General features: G+C 42.6%; 1 protein-coding gene and 1 long non-coding RNA gene across 3 annotated transcripts in view; one reads left to right on the forward strand and one right to left on the reverse strand.

The window, feature by feature from the left end:
* UBR1 (ubiquitin protein ligase E3 component n-recognin 1) overlaps positions 1-20,020 on the forward strand; it is a 125,435-nt gene that overhangs the window by 10,199 nt on the left and 95,216 nt on the right. For both annotated transcript variants that reach the window (XM_025215332.1, XM_014524626.2), the window contains exons 2-5: positions 6,769-7,025; positions 8,969-9,047; positions 11,161-11,271; positions 17,761-17,891. In XM_025215332.1, the coding sequence (XP_025071117.1) occupies positions 6,769-7,025; positions 8,969-9,047; positions 11,161-11,271; positions 17,761-17,891 (578 nt within the window). The remainder of the gene's footprint in view (positions 1-6,768; positions 7,026-8,968; positions 9,048-11,160; positions 11,272-17,760; positions 17,892-20,020) is intronic.
* LOC112551877 overlaps positions 17,461-20,020 on the reverse strand; it is a 36,894-nt gene continuing 34,334 nt past the window's right edge. Inside the window, exon 3 of the long non-coding RNA XR_003096212.1 lies at positions 17,461-17,482. This is a non-coding gene — a long non-coding RNA (uncharacterized LOC112551877). The remainder of the gene's footprint in view (positions 17,483-20,020) is intronic.

Consider the following 20,020-nt stretch of genomic DNA (forward strand, 5'->3'; position numbering starts at 1 on the left):
TGGAGAGCACCCTCTCCAAGTTCGCTGATGGTACCAAGTTATGGGGCAAAGTTAGTACACTGGAGGGCAGGGAGCAGATTCAGGCTGACCTGGACAGGTTGGATCAATGGGCAGAGAGAAATAGGATGCAGTTTAATAAAGATAAATGTAAGGTACTCCACCTGGGAAGGAGGAATCCCCAGCACACCTATAGGTTGGTGAGTGTCCTTCTCAGCAGCTCGGAGGTAGAGAGGGATCTTGGAGTCATAATTGACTCCAAGATGAACATGAGCCGGGAGTGTAACGAGGCCATCAACAAGGCCAATCGCACCTTGTCGTGCATTAGCAGGTGCATGACTAATAGATCAAAGGAGGTGATGCTCCTCCTCTATGCGGCATTGGTCAGGCCGCAGTTGGAATACTGTGTCCAGTTTTGGGCACCGCACTTCAAGAGGGACGCGGAGAATCTGGAGAGTGTCCAGAGGAGGGCCACTCGCATGATTAGTGGCCTTTATGATAGACCCTACGGGGGGGGGGTGGGAGAGCTGAATCTCTTCAGCCTTCACAAGAGATGGCTGAGGGGAGATCTTGTGGCCACCTATAAATTTATTAGGGGAGGTCAATGGGGAATAGGGGACGTGCTGTTTACTAGGGTGCCCCAGGGAGTGACTAGGAATAACGGGTATAAACTAGTTGAGAGTGGATTTAGGTTAGATATTAGGAAGAAATTTTTCACACTAAGGGTGGCTAGGAGCTGGAATGGGCTTCCAAGAGAGGTGGTGTTATCACCTAGCTTGGAGGTCTTCAAGAGGAGGCTAGATAGTCACCTGGCTGGGGTCATCTGACCTTAGTCCTCTTTCCTGCCAGGGGCAGAGGGTCAGACACGATGATCCATTGTGGTCCCTTCTGACTCTACAATCTATGAATCTATGAATCTTTGTGAGCTCCCATGACAGAGGGCAGCGGTGGGGTGGGGCCAGACTCTTTGAAGGTTGCCTCCAGGTATGAGGAGATAACCTAAGTAGATAAACCTAGGCTCAGGCTTGCCCCTGCCTGAATTATCTCCTACTCCCAAGTTCAAGCCCCTCTGAAAGGAGGTAAACACTGTGATATGTAAATTAGTTTGAGATTTGGTGCTACTCCATTCATAGAAGTTACGGAGGGGTACCTTGGATCTGAAAAGGTTGAGAACCAAAAGGTCCAGTCCTGCTTTTGCTCTCAGTCTGATGCCATGTAATGGCTTGTCTGTTTTTTCAGTTTGCATTTTTAAAACCCTGGAAATTGCACAAAAAATGACATTAAAATAACATTACCAAGGATGCTTAAGTAAAACACTCAAAAGTGAGGAAATGTTTGTATTTTAATGATGCAACTTTAATTCATCCCCATTAATTCACCCTCCTTCCCAGGGAGGTGGTCCTCGCCCCTAGCTTGGGCAAATTCAAGAGAAGGTTGGACGATCACCTGTCTGGGGTCTTGTGCACCCAGCATTCATTCCTGCCTGTGGCAGAGGTCAGGCTAGATGATCTGTTCAGGTCCCTCCTGACCCTAGCTACTATGAAACTACTATGAAACTATGAGTTCTTTTAATATGTTCTTTAATTATATGATCCCATGTAATTTTTTTATGGGATCCCTTCCTTATTCAGTGTACAGGTTATGAAGTCCTGTGGGAATGTATTGGGGTTGTGCAGTGAAAGAGATACTACTGTCTGTTGGACCCATAGCTTATCTGTTGCAGAAGTTGGAATACATGTAGAGAATATGGCTTGGGGCCAGACCCCATGCTGCCCTGCATGCCCGATCTAGTGCACAGGGCCATGGCCTGCAGGCTGGATGACATAGCACTGGGGACCAAGCACTGCTGGTGTAGGAGATTGCAGCAATAGAACTGGTTAAGGCAGCTGAATGCTGTACTGATGAACCAGATTGAAGAACACTGTCAGATTTTCTCTACCTGAAACAGGTTGTACCTGTGCTCTACCTCATTTGGGGCATAGGATTGATGGAATTTAATAAATGATCAGTTGGGTTTTTTTCTACTCTGGTCAACGAGGCCCTAGACCATGTTTATTGCGTGGGATACAAAATCTGCTATTAACAAAGAACTATTGACTTCCTCATTAATTTTTCTGTAATGTTGATCAGTATAATAACTTTGTGCTATATAACCATGTTTCCCTCCCCATAGATCTTTGAAATGAGCTGGTGTTTAGTTCTCCATCTGCAAAAGAGGGATAAGGCACAGAGAGATTAAGATCAAACATTTCCACTGATTTTGAGACATACAGGACCTGATTTTTCAGGGTGTTTGACATTGCATATCAGTTCATATAGCTCAAATGCAACCTCAAGCAGTTTATGTTGCAATTCCAAATGCTTGGACTTTCTTCAAATCAGTCCTGGGGCCTTGAGTCAGGTTGTCAGAAAATGAGGAATGCACAATTAATGACTGCCTGAGAAAAGTTCTTTTTTTAGCATCATGTAGGAACTCTGCAGCAGAAGCAGGGACAGAATACATTTTCCAGGACAGTATTCAACTAACTTAACCATGGGAACGTCCTGTAAGGTTCTGCAGCCCTGTGCTTCATTCCCTGTACCCGTATCAACTTCTGCAGCAAATGAGCAGGAATCCAGCAGAACGTAACGCCTTCTACCACACAACCTTGATCTACTGTCAGATCAAGCGTATATGTACAGTGAATAAGTCAGGAGGTTTTCTATTACTTCTCCACTAGGCCTGTGCAAAGCAGCAAGTATTCGATTCGGATTTGGAGGGACAGTGATTCAAATCACTGTCCAGATTCGATTTGGCCAGTTTGGATTTGGAGATTTAGTTGCGATCCCTGTGCTGCATGGGGGAGCTCTGCCACAAGCCCCCAGAAGCCCTGATTGCTGCTGTTGCAGCTGGTGATTGCGAGGATTAATGGTTTCCTCCCTACTCCTTCAGCCCTCTCCCCCCACCCACTCCCTACTTATTGGCACAGAGCCCAGGTCCAGCTCCCTGCAGCTGCAAGTGGGGACTGCCTGAATCTCCGAATCAATTTGGAGGCTTCCGATTTGATTCGGACCTTTTAATGGGTCTCTCGATTTGATTCAGATTTGGAGATTCGGCCCCTGAATCAGGCCGAATCTCCTCCAAATCGAATTGGCTACTGAAGCTTTGCACAGTCTTATTCCCGATCTACTTTTTTTTTTTTTTTTTTTAAGGATGGGATGTTTTCATTTTTTTATCTGTGCATGCCAGTATTTTGCTTAATGGTTTATGCCTTACTAGATAGGCTATTATTCATTTCTGAACCAAAAAATCCTCACTGAAGAAAATATGCATTAAACTCAATATTAGGGATGGAAAAAGTTCAGTTTTTATACAGATTTATTAATGGAAGAGTTATTCCCATGTACCAGTATTTTAGGGTGCCTGTACACATGCTTGGGGTGGGGTTGAGGCCTTTTAAATAGAGCGGTTCTTAGAGAGCCACCCTAATTAAAATGCAGCAGCATCACATGTATTAAACCCACACATGTTTAAAAATGGCCATGGGCCATTTGATGAGCTTTAGTTAAAGCATCCCAGGGGACATTTTTAAACCTGGGGTGGGGGGCTTATACATGTGACACTGGTGATGCTAGAGCATTCTAATTAGAACAGGGAGCAGACCCAATTAACTGAGTCTGCTCCAAAGTGTTCTAATTAGAGCATGTCAGATAATGTTGTATAGGCACCCATAATTATGTGGGGCAGTGGGGCATACATATACATCTTTCCAACAAATGGAACCATTGAGAATTGCAAGGATAGCCATTTTCATTTGCTACTTTTTATTTGAGGGAAAGGAAACTTGTTTTGACAGCAAGGATACTAAATTTGATGCTTGTAACAGTGGAATTAACTGACAGGAACCTAATATAGTGTGAACAGTGTTTGTGGAAGCATTTCTATTTTTAAACAGCTCTTCCAAAGGATTTAGTTCCTGGACACAGGCACTGCTACAGAGGACTGAGTATAGATAGCCAATATTTGATTTTTGTGAGAAGTCTGTTTAAATCTAGGCGTGGACTCCACTGACTAAGTGTTTACGTAACCCTCATCACTGTAGTATCAGCATGTCTGAAAAATGTTTACCCTTTTAAAACCCACGTGTGATGTGAAATACTATCCTTGTTTTACAGATGGGAACTTGAACATGGGAATAAGGACATGTAAGGAGGTTTGTAATAGTGCTGGCTGTTGAGTCCTGGCCCAGTGTCGTAACCACAGGACTATTCTTCCTCTCCTAATATATGGAGTTATTTCTTGAGTATTGGAGTTATGAGACTTAATTTATTTGAAGCAAAGGACAGCTATTTAAGAGTGTCTTCTCTTCTTATGCGTCTCCATGGTCCATTCTCCTTCTTTTCCAGTCTCAGAGCAACTTCTAAGTACTTGGAATAGAATTAAAAACTTTGGGAATGTTTGAATACTTGCAAATCTGGATACTGTGAGAACTCATGCTAAGTTGTTGGCAGACAGTCAATAAAGCCTACCCTTATGTTTCTTGAGAGTTTTGCATGTTGTGTTCTGACGAAAGCTAAGCATGCACAATTTCTTGGGAACGGAGCTGGCTAATCTTTGCAGTGGTAAGAGAGCTAAACGTTATGATCCTTTATGCTTTAGGTGGAACATATGAAGGTCACTTTTTTCTTATTTGAACAAATACACCGAGCCAGATTTGGAAGGAACAATTGAAGCCATTATGCTAAATACATACATATTAAAAAGAAAAGTAAAAAGGTACTAAGCAAAATGTATTCAAGCAAAATGAGCTTTATTCTGATGTGGCATCTGCTTTTACAGGGAAAATTTACTTCCACTTATCTTTTTTTTTTTATACATCCACTCATTGGAGGGCCCAATAAATTGGGGATTTACTTTTCAGTTAACTGTTAATTTAATACTTGCTCTGTAAACCACTAGTTAAGTTTAAAAAATGACTCTTCCAAGACTTTATACTTGCAAGGCACTTTAGCTGATGTGAATCAAGACAGTATGTGAGGCTGATGCCAGTTAAAGATGGTGTCTAGAATACAGTGGAAATCTTGAACTGAAGCTGATAATGTTAAAATATGTTTAAAACTTCGCTGTTGTGCTTGTGCAGGAAGCAAAGAAGCGGTTGTCTGGTTTGACTGTAACATCCAGCAAATCTATTAACAGATTAGTTTGTATAGTGAGCGGCATAGTTAATCCAGGCTGTCTCACCTTGGTGTTAAGAAGCTTCTCTCTCTTGTAGATAAAGTTCTTTGGACTTGAATATGCTGTTGAAGTATGGTAGATACCTTGGGGGAACAAATACGAGGTTATCTCTGTTTGAGTTTCAGCCAACAGTGCTTTCTGCAGTACTGAAATTGTAAGAATTTGAGACCAGATTAACGTCTTTTCTGTCTGGTGATAATCAGTGGGAAGGTGCTGCAGTCTATATAGTAAAAATGGGTATCTGTAACAGCTTTCTATCTCCACTAATATATTAGGATATTAACTTTGAGGAGGGGACCCAAAAATGGTTGATACAGATGATAAAGGGTTGAAATGCAAGCTGTACGAGGAGAGATTAGAGAGCCAGGTAATGTTTAGTCTGGAGAAAAGAGGATTAAGGGAATAATGGCTTCAAGCTCCAGCAAATCAGATTTAGATTACATTTCAGGAAAAAAGTTTAAGTGTAAGAGCAGAAGGACAATGGAACAAGTTGACTATGGATGTTGTAGATGGATTCTCTGATTCAAATTTTCAAGAGGCTGGATAGGTACCTGTCTGGCATGGATGCAAGATACACTATTCTTAAACCATCCAGCAAGTTCAAATAGTTGAACTTTGAGGTTGCTTCCAACTATTGACCCAGGTATTATTTTTAAATTAGAAGTGAAGGTTGTTTTTTCATTTAAATGTTCTTCATTTTTATATATTAACAAGGTGCCCAGCTGTAAGATGTCTTACAAATTCCCATGTTCTTGCTTTGTTATTGTCTTGACCCGTTTGCTGGAATTGAGATAAATTTTTTTAGATAGCTCATGTTTGAAGTTAATTTATATTTGTAAGGAAAAAAAATGCATGCATCTAGTTCCTGGCAGAGGAATTAGTTTGCCCTTGTTCATTTTTTTAAATGGGAGAAATTTCTAATTAGTGGGGATTGCAGGTGCACAGTTGAGAGTTGAAGAAGAAAAGGTGAGCAACTGGAGAGGACTGGTGGAAGTTTAAAGTGCTATAGTAGTAGCAAATGACAGCTGAGATATGGCTCAAGGAAACTTTAAGAGCCTCAACATTTCTAAAACTAAGTATTAATAATACTTATTAATTACTACTATAAATATGAAGATACATTTTTCCTGATCCACAGGAGCCCACTGTGGTTTAGTAGTAGAATCCTTGTCTTGCCAGACAGGAGAGCTGGCTTCGATTCCTCAATGTCTATCTGTACAACTACAGCTATAGAGACATCAAACATCTGGACTCAGTCTGGCCTTTGGATTCTGTCTCAGTGGCCTAAAATGGGGGTGGAAAGTCTGGGCAGCCTCTACTCCTCCAAAAACTCCTGCCTATGTATATGCATCAAAGGTCCGGGTGACCTCTCATGCATACACCATGATCTGGAAGGATTGATGGTTGTCAAAATAAAAAACCAAGCCTGGTGCACAGAACTAGCTGTTGAGATGCAAAATGACCCTGGTTTCATAAGCCTTTTCCCCTGAATTATACTATTTTCCTTAATTTTATTTATCCACTTATATTTGATTTGTGCTCCAATTTTTTTGCAGTGGTGGGATGAAAGAGTTGATTTCCAGGCTGCTTTTTTACAATGTTTGGCAAAGCATGTGCCAAACATTTACTCTTCAGAAATGGATCCCTTGCTGGAAAAGCAGGAAGAATTGGTCCAGGTCACAATATTTTATCCTTTGGAGAGGTGTTTGTTTGGAGAAGACCCAGACATCTGCCTAGAGAAGCTGCGGCAAAGTGGATCTTCTCAGCTCTGTGGGAAGGTGTTCAAAAGTGGAGAGACAACATATTCCTGCAGGTGAGCACTAGGAGTATCATTGTGAATATTCTCCTGTTAGGTAATGCAGAAAAAATAGATTTAATAAAATTACTTTTGGTGCTAGATGTATTACTGCTGCATAGTCTGTTTGTGCAACATTAGAGTCTGTGAATAAAGAGTTGTGACAGTGGCTTTAATATCACATCCACTTGAGACTGAACACAGTTTTCAGTGCATGTGGAAAGCAAAGAAATGAACTCTCCATGGAAGTGGTTGTTTCAGATGCAGCTCAGTCATTTTTTGTTTTTAAATTAAAAACCTAGGAAAGTGCATGCACAAGATTATGCTGAAAGAATTTTATTAAGGCTGCCAAGTCAACCTCTCCCCCAAAGTTAAGAGATGTCAGAATCAAGGCTGTGAAGAAGAATGAGGGGATTGGCCCACAAATAAGATAATAGGAGGCAAAGGTGGGCTGAGCTTTTTTACCTTGTCAGCTATTCTACAGTAACTGCATGTGGACTCAAACCCCACAGTAAGTGAAAGCTCACTGTGGCTGCTTACTCATGAAGCAGTGGGAACATACCGGTCCCTCCTCTTTTTTAAAGCCACATTGCAAATTGTAGAGATGAAAATAATTTTCAGATTTAAAGTGACTGGGGGTTTTTTTTTGTTTTTAAAGATACCAAACTTAATTTAGCTTGGTTAGTTATAGGTCATGAATAAGTTTTAAGTGAGAAGGAGGATACATTTACTGGATTATAGAGGTGTACCCTATTACTTCTCCTTGACCATTCACACAAGTGGTAGAGGTATGTGGTGATTGTAAACAATCAAGCCCTGGTGATACATGTGGGTTGGGTACAGTACCACATGATGGATTGTGTTTTTCAGTTTGCTGGGTTAAAAACCTAGGAAATTACACACACAAAATGGTACTAAATAACTTTAATAAGGAAGCGAAGTCAAACCCCCAAGAATTAGGAAATGTCAGAATCAAAGCTGCCTCTGTTGTGATGGAGTCTTTATTCATGAACAGGCATTTATTTCAGCTGCTGCAAAGTTCTGGGAAATGTGCAGCTGTAGAAATCATCCTGCAAGAAGGAGTATATAGGTATTCAAGCATGCTTTCACCCTCTCTCCTTTGCTCCCCAGTTTGGGGAAGTTTTGGATAGTAGCCACTGCTTCACTCTTCCTCCCTGTTTCTGGGGGGAGTGGAGCAGTGAGGAAAGGCTCCTCATGCCTTCCCTGACCAGGATGACCCTGGCATGAAGAAGGTATAGGGACTTGGGTAGAGGGGCAGCTGCAAACTCAAATGCCTGTACATTTCTGGGAGGAGTCAGACTGCTAGGAAATCCTCCCTGTTCATCCCCCAGACTGGGGTTACCCCAATCTAGGGAAGGCCCAAGGAGCATTTCCCTTTGGTGGACTTGTCTTGGTCTCTGGGAGGAGTCAAGTGAGGGAGATGCATAGGCATTGGATCCTGCAGAGGCAGGAGAGAGCTGCCCTGTTAAAACAAGGTCTTTCTCTCTTTGTTTCCTGAGGGAGAAACTGCACTAACACCTGTAAGTTTCCAGTTTCTAGTGGGAGTGTCATTTTTCCTGCTGGAGATGTAATGCCTGCTCATATCCTTTTGATTAATGATCACATAATGTTTTGTCCACAATATTCCTCCTTTACCGGATGGAGTGATGAATCAGAGATGTGAAGGAAGGCAAGCTGTTGTCTGTAGGACCCTGTTTCATTTATTGCAGAAGGTTGGACATAGCGACAGTGTTGGAAAACTGTAATTAAGCATGCTGCTACTAAAACTTTGCTTAAGCATTTTTTAACCTTGGTGTTTCAAAGTAACAAATATTTCGTAAGTTGATGCTGAACCTGAGTATGGTGTCATCCACACAGTTCTTATAATGGCAGGGATGCTCGCATATGAATGCTCCATGTTTTTAGTTCAGAATATTATTTAATTAGTATTTTTGTTGCAGAGACTGTGCAATTGATCCAACTTGTGTGCTATGTATAGACTGCTTCCAGAATAGCATTCACAAGAACCACCGTTACAAGGTATGACAATCTTTTGTGAAAAGTTGTACATGTTTACAGAAATTTCCGTCTGGGTTATAATATCCCTAGCGAATTGCCTGTCAAGAATGACGGGGAGTGGGCAGGGACAGAGCACTGCCACCTAACATCCCATGCTGCTGCTGCCTCCCAGGAGCAGGAGAGGAGGCGGAAGCTTGTCCCTCCGTCTCCCTCCGCCAGCACCCTGTGCTGCTGCTGCCTCTAAAGAGTAGGGCTGGCCTCCCTCCCTCCCTCCATCCCTGCTGTCATGGTGGGACTGTGCACTCTGATTGGTTGTTTCAGTAGCCAGTCAGAGTGCTCCAAGAGCCTTATGGACATTCACACAGACGGACTAAGCACTATATCTGTCTATAGAGAGAGATACATAAAGATTATGAATAAATGTTATTCTTACCACCCAAAATTTATGAATTTGTTAAAGTGAATGACCAGGTGAAAAAATTGGGGCTCAGTTGCACAAACAATAGCAACCATCCTATTAATAACATTTCTTCAAAGTAATTGAGGGTGTATATTGGGGGAGATATTTCCAGTAGAGGTAGGGAAGTATACCTGCTGTTGTACGAAGACTGGGGAAGAGGTTGCCTGGAATATTTTGTACAATTTTTGTCACCTGTTCCAGAAGGGTAAATTTAAACTGGGACAGGTATGGAGAAGGGAAAGTAGGATGACCAGGGAATGGAGCACTTGTTGTATGAGAAGAGACTAGAAGAACTTGACTGGTTTAATCTAGCAAGATGAAGGCTAAGGGGATATGATGGCTCTTGATGAGTGTTTCAGGACATCTTTAACATAAAGATCAATGTTGGCATAAAAACAAATGGATAAACCCTGCCCAAGCCTAAATTTAGATTGGAAATTAGAAGGTTTTTAATATCAGAGCAGTAAATTTCTGGAACTGCCTTTTGATATGGTTAGTAGGGACAAAGAATTCGAATTGACTTTTAAATGCAGCTCTTACCTGCAGTAACAGGTGACTGGACTCGGCGACTAATGATGTCTCTTTCAGTCATGTTCTCCTCAGATAGGGCGACTTCTCTGCCTGTTGGACATAAAAGGCAGACTCTCTTGATCTGAGAATGTAGTACCTGCACTGCATATCTTAGTTTTGTTACTGTAGTGGTCGTGTGTGTGCAGGATCAGGTCTTGTATTCAAGACATTTTATTTATTCATTCATTAGATTTATATGCTGCCATTCCCAACAAGGGAACTTACAGAAATAGTTTTCTAAAACAAGAGAATAAAGTACCAGGGTATTAGAATAGAATATAAAACATTTGCCTCACCAAACAGTATCCCAGATTAGCCTGACTTGCTAAATGCTGGCCCAAATAGGTCTTACAATGCTTCTAGAATATGTCCAGGTTCTGGGTCTGGCTAGCTTCAAAGGCAAGAGTTTCAGTGAGGAATGACATGGCACTTTCAAATATCAGATCTGTATGGGGAATCTTGCCCTTGATTCATCCAGCCCCTCTAAAGAGTAGGGCTGGCTTTGGCCAACTCGGGGTCCCCTCACAGCTTCTCATAAGAGTTTCCAGGTATAACAGTTCCCTTGTCTGCCTACAAGCTCTGATTTTGCAATTGAGGGCATGAGAAGTTGTAAAGATTTTTACTTATTTGTCACTTCCATGTAAACATAAAACAGATACTGGGAGTGCTGCTTAATTACTGGTGTCTCCTGTGCATTCCATCTTAGGACACTTCATTTCAAAATCTGCAGCAAGTTCCCTCTGCCTATATCGTTGAACCCACTCATATAGCTTATTGAAAACAGAGAAGCTCCATTTCGTTCCAGGGTCTCCTCATGTGGAACAGCTTGCAAGATTACTGTAATGTGCCACAGCAGAAGTGTCCAGAATAAGATTGAAATGTTGGAGTATAAAAGCTGATGGGTTACCTAATACCCATACCTACTTAGGTACCATTTGGGGGTAGACCAGATGACCTCTTCTGAGGTTGCTTCTAACTCTGTGATATCTCCTCCATTATTTCATTGATGGTATTTAATGCATGTATTGCTTGAACAAATGCAGGCTTGTGTTATTGTTTCTTGCATAGAAATAAATTTGGCTGAAAAAGCTTTTAATTTTCTAGATGCATACTTCTACTGGAGGAGGGTTTTGTGACTGTGGAGATACAGAAGCATGGAAGGCTGGACCATTTTGTACTAAACATGAGCCTGGAGCAGCAAGTACTACACAAGAGGTAGGAATACCAAATGAAGCATAGGTGACGTGATGGGGGGAGGTACGGTTAGCCCTACTGACTGTGTCCTCGCATTGTCGGCCCATGTTCATCTTGGAGTCAATAATGACTTCAAGATCTCTTTCTGCCACTGTGCTTTCAAGAAAAGAGTTCCCCAGCCTATAGGTATGCTGCTGGTTCCTACTGCCTAAGTGCAGCACCCTGCACTTGTCAGTATTGAATCCTATCCTATTCTCATTTGCCCACCCCTGTAACCTGTCCTTCCCTTCTAGCGTGCCCACCTTACCCAAATCTTGGTGTCATCTGTGAATTTAAACAGGGTGCTTTTCACCCCCTCGTCCAAGTCGCTAATAAAGAAATTGAACAGTGCGGGCCCAAGGACCGAGCCCTGGGGGACTCCACTGTCCACTTCCCTCCAGGTTGAATATGACCTGTCCACCACCATTCTCTGAGTACGATCACTCAGCCAATTTGCAATCCATCTGACTGTGTAGGCATCAATGCCACAGTCACCTGCTTTTTAATGAGAATGGGGTGGGGGACAGTGTTGAAGGCCTTCCTGAAGTCCAGAAAGACTACATCCACTGTGATACCTGTGTCCAGTGATTTTGTGACCCGATCGTAGAAGGCAATCAGGTTGGTCTGACAGGACCTGCCCCTAATGAAACCATACTGGTTGCCCTTGAGCATCATCCCTGCTACTGGCCCATCACAGATATGCTCCTTGATAATCTTCTCAAAGAGCTTCCCCAGGACTGAAGTAAGACTAATGGGCCTATAGTTGCCCAGGTCCTCCCTCTTCCCTTTTTTAAAGATGGGGACCACATTGGCCTTCTTCCAGTCGTCCGGCACCTTGCCAGAGCACCACAAGTGCTTGTAAAGCCGTGCCAGGGGCTCCGTGATAACCCCTGCCGATTCCCTCAACACCCTGGGGTGGAGAGAATTGGGACCTGCCAATCTGAACACATCCAGCCCCTCCAGAAGTTCCCTAACTCAGTCCTCCCTGACCCTAGGTCTGGCGGAGTTTCTCCTGAGTCTGTCCTGAATCTCAGTGGGGGAGTCCCGGTCCCTGCACGAGAAAATGGAGACAAAGAAATTGTTAAAGAGGTCAGCTTTCTCCTCTGGTGCACCCACCAGATTGCCAAGCATATCCTGCAGGGGCCCCACATTACCCGGTGCCTTCTTCATACTCCCTATGTATTTAAAAAAAGGACTTTTTGTTATCCTTGATGCTAGCCCTAGTTCTGTATCCGCCTTAGCTTTCCTAATAGCCCCCCTACAGACCCATGCAGTGGAGGTATACTCCTCTTTGGTGATAGCCCCTCCCTTCCACTGGGTATACACCTCCTTTTTGGCAATCGGGCATTCCCGAATGCCCTTGGTGAGCCAGGGGGGCTTTTGGACACTCTTGCCCCCTTTGCTTCTTGTTGGGATTGTCACCCCTTGGGCTCTGAGTATCATCTCCTTAAGGAATGACCACTCATCTTGGGCACCCAGTTCCCCTACTCTCCAGGACCCCAGTGCCTCTCCTACTAATCTCCTCAACTCATTGAAGTTGGCCTTCTTGAAGTCAAGGGTTATTGCCTTGCCACCCTTGCTGGATGGTGAATTCCAGCAAGTGATGATCGCTATCACCCAGGTGGTCGAGGACCTGGAGTCCCCTCACCAGGTCACCCATATTTCTGTGCCAACAGTGGAACACAGGGCTGAAACCCAACAGGAGCCAGTACCCAGCAGTACTGGGGGCAGTGACAGAGGTGTGATTTCTGTGCTGATGGTGGGGCACAGGGCTGGAGCCTAGCTGGATCCAGCAGCTGGGACAGTGGTAATGGAGATGTGCCCTGCCACTACGAACACTTGCCATATCATCTATAAAATAAAGGAAAAATATCATAAATCATTAAGTGCTGCTTTGAATGTTTGTCCACGTGTTTCACACCTTTTATTATTGGTATGCATGCAGTATCCCTTGACGAAAGTGGGATAAGCTACTTCACATTTGTTGGGGGATAAGTGCATGCAAACCGGTAGTTAATATGGAGTAAGTTCTCACCATAGGTTACTTTGTTTTTGTGCCTGTATCCTGAGTCGCCTTATTTATACCTCATGTGACTAATATATGTTCCAGATTCTCTTAAGGACAACAGCTAGAGATTTCAGATGAGGTGGTTCTAGAAAAAAGACACCTTCCTCCCCCACCCTGATATTTGGCGCGCGCGCGCACACACACACACACACACACACACACACACACACACACACACACACGAGATATTTGATGTACACACACATCCTGATATTTGGCAGGATTGATGGGCTCACCTTTTGAATCCTTAGCTTTATGTTCCCTGTTTTGCTTTTCTGATAAAACTGCTGTCTTGGTAGTGATAGCAGCAGCCAGAAGAGTAGGTCAGAAAATTGTTGAGACTTTTGTCCAAAATATTTCAAAAAAGAGTTTGACTAATTACACCAGGTTATCCACTTCTCTGTATTTTTTCTAGAACAGCATTCAAGCAAGAGTGAGGGAAGCTGTAGACGTTAAATATTCTTGTAGCACTGTGCTGAGACATTTAACATTCATTTGTGCTACCACTCAAATGGGAAGCAGTTCAGAGTTGCTCAGAGCGACCTGATCCCTGGAACTCACAGTCCAGGCTCCACAGAGTGGCCTGCTTCTTATCTTCAAATGCATGTCTTATATACTACAAATATAAAGGAAAAAGTTATTTTGCTTTTGAATTCCTTTTAAGTTTGGTTAAACCTGAGAGTACATGTCTGCAAGGTAAGGGTAAAAATAATTTTCAGAATAGTAGAGGTATTGAAAATAAATAACTTCAGCTACTAGAAACACAAGGCAATCACAGTTACTTTTTACATTTTAAGAAATCCAGATACCATATTTTCTCAAACAAAGCATGCACTGCCCCCAGCCAGCTTGGGGACACTGGGGGCATGCATTTCATGAAAGAAATATAGACCACCGTGTGCAGGGTCCAGAGATTTGGCAGCAGGGGAGTAGTGGCAGTGTTAATTCCTATGGCTTCTAGAACAGCTTTGGGATCCTATGCAATTAATGCTACCACTATTTCCCTGCCACCAAATTTCTGGACCCCTGGGGATACCCCCACTGAATGATATGGCCCCTCATGCTGGATTAGTCCAGCACATGGGTTTGGTCTGTTAAAACCAGGGAGTGTATAATATACTGGGGCCATGGGAGATGTGAAAACATAAGAGTACATTGTTTCAGCACAGTTTTCTGAAGCGCTAACCTGTCAGATTCTGTAGTGGTTTTCAGAGGGTTTTTACTTTTATTTTTATCCTTCAAGTTAATGTTAGGGCTTCTGTACTTTCACTACAGCTTAATGCACTTTTTATTACTGAATATAGTATAGTATCATACTTCACACTTAACTGTAACTGCCTCTACAAGTTGACAAATAGGCCCTTAGTTTGGTACCTTTTCAATAACTAGATATGCAGGGAGGTGCTCTTTTCCTTTTTAATTTCTGCTAGAGACCAAGCACATCCTCACTTTGGGGTAAGAAGAGTGGGTTGAGTTTTCCGAGAGTGGAATCTTGCTCCCTTATGTAGTGCAGTGCTTCTCAAACTATCTGATGTGGCAGACCGGCAATTTTTTTCCAGTGGGCCAGGGACCAGTGCCCGGTTCAGCCAGTGGCAGCAACTGCGTGTAACAGCGCTACACAAATACGCATCCGGCTGTTTCTTTCTCTTTCCTCACCTCGCACGACGTGACGTCACCTGGAGTGTTGGAACATACAAACTGTGGCGCTATGACATATCAATGTTATGCTTCTGAAAATATATTTCTTTCTTTCCTGGCAACTCGTTGTGGACTGGCGACTGGTGGCTCGCGGACTGGCACTGGTCCGCGGACCGCCACTTTGAGAAGCACTGATGTAGTGGATTACTCTTCTTTTCAGAATATCCCTGTCTCCCCTAGCTTTTTTCCCCCCTCTTATCTCAAAGTCTGGTTGGCACATATTATCAGGGGATTAGGTCAATGTAACAGTGGTGATATGAAGCCCAGCTTGTCTAGTTTCTTCTGTGTATTTGTGTAACTTTACTCTTTTTAAGGAAGCTGATAGCATTGTCAATTAGGAAATAATTAAGCCCAATGGTTTAAGTCCTTATTTTTCAGAATCAGTAAGAATATGATTTTACGTTGTATGTGTTTAGATGAAGATACCTACAAGCATTTTAGCTGACAGCCTTGACTTCTTTTAATGCTCATCAGGCCAGGAAAAGACTGCCTCTAACAACCCGGAAAGCCATTGGCCATTTCAGTTAATTACTACTTCTTTCACTATTCTTCCATGTTTTCTGTGAGAATGAATACTGTATCTTGTGCAGTTTTTTGTTTGATTATTTCTGTTTCATGAACGTATAAGTCCATAGCTGCTTTGGGAAGTTCTAGAAGCCATATTTCTGCAATAGATCTAAACAGATCATTACCACTATTTTATATCAACTTTTGCCAAATAAATCATCTAGCCCTGTAGGCCAAATGAATGGCACAGGGACAGTCCAAAGGTTTAATTCAGCATGAAGTCCGTACACGTGTCTGATGTGTGCGTGTGTTCCAGTGTGCTAGCTTTGATCCAGCCATGATCCAACCCTGTATGCCACCCCACCCCATGTGCTGGATCCAGCCGTGACCCATCCCTGTGCACCAGATCATTATGTCAATGGAGTGGCTCTGCACCCGGGCCTGTGTTATTAAGTCTGCAGAGTTCTCCACGTGTCTGGAAATTTGGGGAGGGGGGAGGGAGTGGTGCAGCATTGCCCTGGGCTGGATGATGTCTTGCAGGCTGAAGGTTGAGCACTAGGGCTGTACAAACCTTCAGTCCCTGATTTGATTCCGCCCAAGATGGTGGCCAAATCTCTGAATTGAATCAGGAGACCCTTTAATCTCTCCAGATTGAATTGGAACCCTCTGAATTGATTTGGAGAGATTTGGTGATTCGGAGATAGACACAGCTTTAAATGCTTTTTCTATGTATCTCAAGGTACCAGGTAGCTCATCAGCGCTGATATGCTGGGGTGGATGGAACGTCCCACAGGAGTGCAGGGGTCTCCCTAGCATGCTCAGCAGCAGACCCAGAAGTGGACCAGAAGCACTTCCAGTCCACTTCTGAGTCTGCCAGGGAGTGCACAGGGGAGCCCCCCCGCGCCCCTCTGGCTTGGCGACTGGTGCTTCCTGCATCTGGGGGGCACCTGGGGTTCCCTTGTGGCCGATCGCCAAGCTGGAAGGGCGCGGGGGGGGCTCCCCCGTGTGCTCCCTGATGGGTCTGGAAGTGGACCGAAATTACTTCCAGTCCACTTCGGGGTTTGCTGCTGAGCGTGCAGGGGGGGCCCCCCGTGCTCCTGTGGGATGCTCCATCCACCCCAACATAGCAGCATTCACGAGCCACACCTGGTACCTTGAGGTATGTAGAAAAAACATTTAAAGCTGTGTCTATGGCCGAATCACTGAATCAGCATTGAATCTTCAGATTCGGATTCGGCCAAATTGAATCGGGGACAGCGATCTGAATCAATGAATTGAATCACTCTCCCCAATTTGGGCCAAATCCGAATCGAATATAGCCCGTTTCACACACCCCTATTGAGCACCACTGAAATAAACCATATGTGCTTTTGATACTTTTGTGAATGGAAATTAGATGTGAAGACTTGTTCTTGGAAAGCCTCTTTGCTTCTTATTTTCCCTCCCTCTGCCCAGCACACTTGTTCTGACATTTCTCATAATAACTGTTTAGAGAATCCTCAGATTAATGGAAAATATATCTAGAAACACCATAGTGCTTTGACAGTATGTCAACCTCTGTGTATCTAGACACCCCATAGTGCTTTGACAGTATGTCAACCTCTGTGGCAAAATCATGTCTGTATGCAAAGTTACCTCGCTTATACTTATAAGCATAGATACCAATACACAGTACTATTTTATATGTTGAAACAGAGCTGTTCTCAGGAAAAGCTCAATTTTATTCAGGGTTTAATTTACCCTTCCTTTTTAGGTCCCACTTTAATTTCAATCCCTTATTTTCACAGGAAAGAGGGATAGTAAAACAGATTTGTACCTGGTGACTGTGGCTGGGCCATCATTTCTGCCCCATCTCTGTCATATTTTTCGTTACTCTTTTCTTCATTTGTAGATAGTACTTCTGTTCTGGTCAAAAAATTCCTAGGAAGGATTAAGGAACAAACCGATCAATCTGTAAAAGAACATACTGACCATTGCTCAGGAGAACAGTATTCCTTTTCAGTGACGTGTGTATGACAATAATATGATTCCAGCTTTACTTTGTATATTATTAACCTCCTTATTTCTCTCACTGCCTGTGGAGTAATTTATATTTGTTACTTTTTTTCTAGAATGGGTACACTAGTCAGCTATGCTCCCAAGCCTTTTTTCCATTTGTGTATCTATATCCTGTGTTGACATATTTTCCTTATTTACAGAATTCAGAATGCCAGCTAAATGAAGAGGTAATGGCACAAGCCAGGAAGGTGTTCCCTTCTGTCATACAATATATTGCTGATATGACCATCTGGAAAGAAGAGAAGGAACTGCCTCCAGAGCTCATGACTAGGTGTGGAATATTGTCAGCATTTTCTCAAGTGTTAAAACCTCCATTCAGATTTTTTTAACATGTAGGTATTAATTAGGGCGGTGCAGAATTTTGCTGGCCGTTTCATTTTGACTTGTTTCAAGCTCAAAACAGCAAAATCGAAAGAAAACAAAGGGCTTCGAAACAGCCTCGAAATGAAACGAGGGCAGTTGAAATGTTTTGAAATGTTTCGAGTTTCGAACCTCAAGCTGGGCTTGCCTGCGAGGAAACAGAAAATAAGGAGAGGGAGGGGGAAGGACTATTCTGATATTGACTGTGTAGCTGGCCAGTGACTGTGATCTTTCCCTGAGGTCCCTTCCAATCCCAGTGCTCTGGGGGAGGGATGGAAAAACAGCATAAATGGCAGCATTGTTTGACCTGGCCTGCTTTCTGTCACCCATGTCATGAGTTTTGCTTGTCAGCAACCTGAGGTGCAGTTTCCCAGAAACCCCTGCTCTTATCTCCTTGAAAGCTGGTAGGCTTCATGGCCTCAGCAGGGGCTACCATGCCTTCAGTTTTCACCCCTCTGCACCTTAACGCACACGTGACATGAGTTTTGCTTTCAAGACTTTGAGGAGCATTTTCCCAGAAACTCCTGCACCTAAAACTTGGCAGACTCCGTGGCCTCGGAAGGGGCTACCATCCCTGCAAGTTTCATCCGAATCAGGCAAGAAATGACAAAGTTATAGGCAGTTTTGTGCTTCCCCCTTATAGCCTATGTGCGAAACATCAAAACAGTGTTGAAACAGCAAAACAGTTTTGACAAAATGAAATGGAACAATGGTTTCGAAACTAAATGAAACACTGTCTTATCAAAACATTGAAACAGAAGTCAAAACGAAACAGTGCTGTTTCGCACAGTCCTGGTATTAATGTCCTGTACACACTTGTTAGTGCCAGTTCTCTGTATATCCCTGCATGACATTTTGGGACAACACTTTTATATATGTAAAGATTTGACTTTTTATGGAAAGGTTTGTTTGGTGCCAAGTGTTGAATTGGTTACGCTGGAAATTTTGAAAAAAGCCTCCTCCATCAAGGTGTAAAGAGACCACACTTTTTTTTTCCGAAAAGCAAACTAAGATCATGAAAGTGGTTGGGAGGAGAAATCCTTGCAGAAATAACAGATGACTTAAATGCACTCTTGTACTTGTGTTAGGCTAATGCCAATAAGTTGGTGTCATAGTGAAAACACCATATATTACCTTTTACACTAATGTGATTTTTCAGCCAGGGTGGTGCAACATGCTGGGGTCCCTAAGATCCTTTTAAGGGTACCACACTGTGTTAGCCCTGTTAGGTATACAAACATGATTCACACAGTAACTCCAGAGATTTCAGATAGGAATCTGTAGTGTTAAAAAATATTCTGCCCTGTTGTGGACTTTCTGAATTGCTCTTGTTCTTCTGTAGTCAAAAAATAAGGGAAAATGAAGAGCTGGCATTTTCCAAGGGCTGCCTCAATTGTATTCTGGAGTGCTTTGAGTCTAGAAAGATTGAAGACCACTGACTTAAGCTGTCACTCGTGTCAGTTCTGGAGACACAAAAAAGTTCCTACTGTAGATTAGGTGTAGTAAGAGAATGAAGGTTTTCCTTGCTTTTTATAGAACCTGGAGCTGAGGAACTAATTTAATTTTCCTTTTAAATTTGTTGGTTATATTTGTCAGTTTCTTCCATAAACTTGCTTGTGATCTCTTACCAAAGTTTGGATAAACTTTAAATTTAATTTGAATTTTCTTGTAGTTTATTTGAGGATGAATAAAAATTAACTTTTTTTATTGTATTTTTAAATTTAAATCAGATTTTTTTGTTTAATTGTATTTTTTATTTTAAGATGCTTTTAAAAAATAAACCTATATAAAGATAGCTTTGATTTAAGATAAAAGATCAAAGATATCATGGAATAGAGTTTCTAGCTTCTAATTGTATACTATTTAATTCAATATATTCATGTAACCTTTTTAGAAAAGTTTTATAAATAGGTCACAACAGGCCATGGACTGTATTAGGGGCCCAATCTTATGGGGCTCCTCTATAGATTAGTAAAGATTAAAGAAAACAACTCTACCCAACAGGACTCAGTGCTCAGTCTAGAAGTTCCTACTAAGCAT

Source organism: Alligator sinensis, unplaced genomic scaffold (assembly GCF_000455745.1).
Source record: "Alligator sinensis unplaced genomic scaffold, ASM45574v1 scaffold1581_1, whole genome shotgun sequence".
Taxonomy (NCBI): Eukaryota; Metazoa; Chordata; order Crocodylia; family Alligatoridae; genus Alligator; species Alligator sinensis.